Here is a 5,719-nt window from a genome sequence, read left to right as displayed (position 1 = left end):
GATTTCTGGGGCCATTCTGCTCCCTGCAGGGAGAGCACTGGTCTGTGAGAGGCCAGGGGGGCAGCATGGGCAGTGGGGCGGCTGTGTGGCCATGTCACACGGGGGTACAACAGCTTTTCCTTTTCCCAGGCCCGCTGCTGTGACATCTGTTCACACTCAGCTGCTCCATCAGACGCCGGTGACTGACCATGCTGACAGGTAACGCTGGCGCTTCAGGGCAGGTTCCTCAGCTGTGTCCTCCCCTCCTGAAGCTGGGAGATCCCAGGTGGAACCGGGGGGAAAAAAAACAGCTGTTTGCTGGAGCTCGGTGATGATCTTTTCCTCAGTTCACTCTTAAAAGCCAGGATTAACTGTCTGGCTGCTGTCAGGCTGTGAGCCCTGGCCACGAGCCCACCAGGCACCCTCTGTAAGTTGGGTACAGCGAACGGAGGGGCTCTGCCTGAGCAACAGAGCCCAGAGATCTCCCCACAGTGAGGGGAGGAAAACCCTGTCATAAACAGTTTCCAGCGGTGGCAGAGGGTGTGAGATTGTCTGTAAACGATGTACCAGGGATTCTTTGTGGGATCACAGCTCCTCGAGGTTAATGATTGTGTTCTGCAGTTACGCTTAATAACTGGAGACTGATACTACTGCGCCGTTTGTCTTCAGCTCTGTCCAAGTCCAGCAAAAGAGCTCAGCTCTTGTCCAGAAAAAATCCTACGTCCCCACTAGCAGAGGCGAATATATCGTCACCAAACTCGATGACCTGATCAACTGGGCACGAAGGGTGAGTTGCTGGGAGAAATGGGATCAAATGCTTTGAGGTACTGGTGGGAAATGGATTTGAGCCATCTCTTCCTCGGGATAAAAATAGGTTCCAAAGTCTCCACAGGGAAATCATCACATTTCTTGGCCAGAGGTTGACATTTGGGGTACTGTGTCAGAATGGGGGGAGACGCTTAACGTGAGGGTGGTGCAGAGTGGCACGGGCTGCCTGGCTGAGCAGAGCTGCCCTTCGGGGACAGGGAAAAGGCACCTTCTGGTTTGTGTAACCCTTGTAGTGAGCAGCTGCTCCGTGCCATGGAGAAGCTGCACAAGTGACAAGGCCCTGAGCCCGCTGTGCTCTGGCTTAGCAGAGTTTCACCTTCTCCGGTCACCGCTGCCCTGGTGCAGGGCTTTGGAGGTGGCTGTTTTAGCAGCGTGAGATGCAAAGGAGGGAGTGTCTGTGGCTTTGGGTGCCTCCAGCATCTCTCAGGCTGCAAGTGCACAGATCTCCAGGCGCCGCTTTCCCTGGAGACGCGGGTTTTGCTCTCCTGCATAACAGCAAACGCTCTGTCTGTTCATGGAGCTCAAACTAAACAGACCTTGAAACTTTTCTGTCTGATCAACTCTTGTTCTTTGAGTCACCTGCCCAGAGTCTCAGCTCTTGCTTTCAGTGTTCTGACCCTGTAACCCACATCTCTCCTGCTGCAGAGCTCCCTATGGCCGATGACGTTTGGCCTGGCGTGCTGCGCCGTGGAGATGATGCACATGGCGGCTCCTCGCTACGACATGGACCGCTTTGGGGTGGTCTTTCGAGCTAGTCCCCGGCAAGCTGATGTCATGATTGTGGCTGGCACCCTGACCAACAAAATGGCCCCGGCTCTTCGAAAGGTACAGACCGTGGTGGATGCCTCGAGCGTGGCTGCGCACGCTGGACACAAACGGGCCGTGGTCTGAAATGTCTGTGTTCTGCAGGTCTACGACCAGATGCCAGAGCCTCGCTACGTGGTCTCCATGGGGAGGTGAGTGCTGGGACATTCTTATCACCTTACACTGCACTGTAAAACTCTGGTGTCTCTGCTTGAGTGGGGAGATGAAGGGAGGGGAACCCGTTTCTCATTTGTATTTCCAATCCCTTAAATTATATAAAGAGGCCTTGTTATAAGTGAAACATAGAGACTCCCTTTGATTAGGGCGAGGAGAACGATGTCTGTTGAGTCGCTGTGAACTGCAAAGTCTTCCCAGTGAAAGATTCTGGGGTTTTTGCAGCTGTCAGAGCCTGGGGACTTGTGTATGTCCAGAATCTCAGAATCTGCATATAGACAAAAGCGTTCAAAGTATTTATACTCTGCAGCATGAAATCTGAGCTCCGTGGAGCTCTGCTGTGGTGGAACTGCCAACTTGTGCATCTCCCAGAGGTGCTGGGGCCGAGGGCAGCTGTTTCACCAGAGCCTGGAGGGGACAGAATGAGTTCTAGAAACACTCTCTGCAGATGAGGCAAAATAAAAAAGGTTTTGCAGTACAGAGGGAGGACCCTGTGAACATCTGCTTTGTAAGAGGAATGAACACAGTTCAATTTGGTTCGATTCAGCTTGAGAAGTAACAGCCTGTGAGCGTGGCCTCTGCCTTCCAGCCAGGGCTTGCGAAGAGGCTGAGCGGCTGCAGCGTGAACCTTGGCACCTGCTCTGCCCCTTACTGTGAAATCTGTCAGGTGGCTCCTCACCTCACAGCACCCGGGTGCCACCTTCACCTTCTCCTCATCTTCCCCTGGGCTGCTGAGTTTTCCACTGCGCTGAAACCCGCCCGTCTCTTCCAGCTGTGCCAACGGCGGGGGTTACTACCACTACTCCTACTCGGTGGTGAGGGGCTGCGACCGCATCGTGCCGGTGGACATCTACGTGCCAGGTAGGGAAGAGGAGCTCTGCCTGCCACGGCGCTGACCCGGCGCAGGACGGGAGTGGAGTTCATTTGATATGTTTGGATGGCGCTTGGTGTAGTTTTTAAAGCTCTTTCTGTTTCAAACTGTGTTGTTAAAGTTGCAGATGCTCCAGTGAGATCTGCCTGGGGTTTCCAGTGGAGTTCTGCTGATGTTATTCACCAGGAAGGGTTGTGTGAAATGTGGGCTGTAGTTTAGTCAACCACACGCTCTCCTGTGAGACACCACCTTGCTTAAAAGCAAAACATTTCTGTGTTCTATAAAGACCTTTTCAAAAAACACCATCCCTTTAGTTTCTTTAAAACCAAAGAAGAGCTTCTTCTAAACTCGAGCAGCTCTTGCTTTTGTGAACTCTGCAGCCTGTGACGTACACGGAGCCAGAGGGACATCCCAGCCCGCTTTGGGGTGAAGCCCGTTCCCCTCCTGGCTACATTTCAGCACAGCTACAGCCCCTCTGGGTTTCCTTTTTCTCTCTCTCAGGTTGCCCACCTACCGCTGAGGCTTTGCTCTATGGAATCCTACAGCTTCAGAAGAAAATCAAACGGGAGAAGAAGATTCAGATCTGGTACAGGAAATAGCCTTTTATTTATGACCTCCCCACTGAGTGCCCAGCTGGGGCACCTGCTTGCATTCGTACGCACAATAAACCTGTGTCCTCACGAGCCTTCCAATAAAACTCGACCTGGTTAAGATGCTTTCCTGTCTTTAATATATCCCTCTTATCTAAACTGTTTGAACTCGTTTAAAAACTCAATTAAAAAGCAGGAGTTTAATTTAATAATATTCAGTGTGGTGTTTTCTGGTCTGAATAGCCTGTGAGGGAAGGAGAATGTTTGAAGTTACCTATCGTGACATAAATGCTTTGCCAGAGATCTGGGACTTGCTCTTTGGCTTTGCTGGGAAGTTTTGAGACCAACACACATCCAGGCGAAGCCTGAGGTCTCCCTGAGCTGGTCTCTTACTCACCACCTGCTTTTTGTGTGTAATTCCTACAAAGGATCTAATAAATCCTTTATGTGTGCACAGCATGACAAATTAATTACATTTCTATAATGTAAGTAAAATATTAATGCTTAAAATCAGAATATGACTAGTAACAATGAATGCTGCAGCACTCCATAGCATGGTAGAGGGATAAAGCAGCTCAGGGTGGGCTTGGGTAGCGGATGGATCCCAGGAGCCTGGTGTGGTAGGGATCTCCAGCAGCCTGGGATGAGGCAGAATTACACACACACTTTGGAAACAAAACCAAATAAATTGCTCTGAAACAGACGTTGTTGTGTATTTCATTCCTTTTTAATGGATTTGATCTCTTCTGGGTAGAGAGAGGAAACATCATTTACGTGCTGTTGAACTGCGAGGAGGTTGTTGGGATCAGATCATGGGCTTTAGACAAAAGTATCAGGAAACTTCCCTGGGGGGGTGGCTCCAGGAGCTGCCACAATCCAGTTCTAACAAAATGCCCCCCACTGCCCCATTTCTCCTGCCTGGTTTAGATTCTTTGGCTCATGTGTGGAGCCACCTCAAGATTTCTAGGAATGATCCAGTTTTTAGAGGAAATATCTTGTCCTTGAGCCCCTTTGGCTAAAGGGTTTTGAACTGCAGCTTAATCGAGGTATTTGGAGAGTATTTGAGTGGAACCAGCGTCTGGGACAGGCACCGGGTGGGACCTTCCTCTGCAGAGCCCATAGATCCCTCCAGGGCAGGGGGCTGCATCTCTGGGTGACAATCAAGGTGGGACAGGGAGTCCTTTTGTCCAGGAGATCCCCTGGAGAGCCAGGACTTCTATCCCAACCCTCCAGCCATCTCCCACCTCCAGATAAATCAGCTTCAGTCTTCTCTCATTAGCATCCAAGGAGATAAGAGCTTTTCTCTCCTTGCAGTTCACATCATCAGCCTCTCCTCAGTATTTGCTTCCTTGGCTTCAGGGCAGCCTCGAGGGACAGTGCTGGCACCCTCAGTGCTTAATGATGGTGGGTGTGATCATCTTGTGGAAGGAGTAGTACCTGCAGTCCTGGGGAGGGACCAGGTCCATCACTGTTGTCCTGATGTTCTCCTTCTTGAACCCGGCCTCCACCAGGTGCCCTATCTGGGTCTCCTGCAAGAGAGGAGGGGTGGGAAGGAGCAGCCGTGATTTGAGCTGCTGGGATGTGAGTGGAGATGCTGCTGAGCCCTGGCCCATGGGGACATGGGACAGCATGAGCAGCCAGGTGCAGGGAGCCCCGTCTTGGGCTGCTGTGGGCAAAATCCCTCCGACCTTCCCTCAAATGTTCCCTCCGAGCCGCAGCCGATGAGTTAATGGCCATGGAGTGAGCGCTCTGGCTCCTGCTGCTCCATGGCCACAGTGTTGGGCGAGCTCCCAGGGATGCAGGAGGTGCAGAGGCTGATGGGGCAGCTTTGAGGACCCCATTTTGGGACCAGTGCTCACCTCAAACATCTTCTCGATGTCGCTGTACTTGGTCTTCAGCAGCTCCCCCCAGGAGGTCAGGTTGCAGTAGGTGAGGACCCCGCCGGGCTGCAGCAGGCGGAAGGCATGGTCCTGCGATGGGAATCGAGGAGAGGCTGGCTCAGCCCCCAGCACGCTGCCCTCACCTCGCACAGCACACTTGCCTCAGCACCCAGGTCCCACCTTACCCCCCCTCCAAGCTCTCCCATCTCCCCACAGAGCTGGACTTTGCCCCAGCCCTCTGTGCCCTCCTGCTGCTCCTCTCCAGCTGCGACCATGTGGACCAAAAGCGCCGCCAATGCCACCATTGTGCTGAGGACATCACAGGGACATTGGGGTTTTTCAGGGGGCACTGAGTCCCAGGTGATGGGGAGGGTGTTGGAGACAGCGGGAGCTGCAGATCAACATCCGGCTCTGGCTGTGACTCCTGAGCTCCCAAATCCTTCTCCCTGCCCCGTGTGTCCCAATCTCCCCCAAACCCACCCAAGCTGGGGGCTCCAGCCCCTCGCAAAGGGCAGCGGGAGGTGTGGGTGCTGTTGGGCTGGGGCTGGGGTGCTGTGGGGCCGAGGTGTGGGTGCTGTTGGGCTGGGGTGCTG

The 5,719-nt window shown here is 53.2% G+C and overlaps 2 protein-coding genes across 2 annotated transcripts in view; one reads left to right on the top strand and one right to left on the bottom strand.

Moving 5' to 3' along the window:
- Positions 1-129: 129 nt before the first annotated feature.
- Positions 130-3,365, top strand: NDUFS7 (NADH:ubiquinone oxidoreductase core subunit S7; the record flags this gene model as incomplete). The annotated part of the gene is made up of 6 exons (XM_010167740.1): positions 130-198; positions 649-766; positions 1,453-1,632; positions 1,717-1,763; positions 2,558-2,646; positions 3,158-3,365. Coding segments are annotated over 6 exons (601 nt in total), but the record flags the coding sequence as incomplete, so codon positions are not given.
- A 1,269-nt stretch (positions 3,366-4,634) lies between these two features.
- Positions 4,635-5,719, bottom strand: part of GAMT (guanidinoacetate N-methyltransferase) — a gene marked incomplete at its 5' end in the record, with an annotated part of 1,268 nt that continues 183 nt past the window's right edge. Inside the window, 2 exons of the mRNA XM_010167739.1 lie at positions 4,635-4,775; positions 5,106-5,216. Of these exons, the coding sequence (XP_010166041.1) occupies positions 4,635-4,775; positions 5,106-5,216 (252 nt within the window). The remainder of the gene's footprint in view (positions 4,776-5,105; positions 5,217-5,719) is intronic.

This window comes from Antrostomus carolinensis, unplaced genomic scaffold (assembly GCF_000700745.2).
Source record: "Antrostomus carolinensis isolate BGI_N321 unplaced genomic scaffold, ASM70074v2 scaffold28265, whole genome shotgun sequence".
Classification (NCBI taxonomy): domain Eukaryota; kingdom Metazoa; phylum Chordata; class Aves; order Caprimulgiformes; family Caprimulgidae; genus Antrostomus; species Antrostomus carolinensis.
Note: the sequence above shows the minus strand (reverse complement) of the source record. Positions and strands in the feature narration are given on the sequence as shown.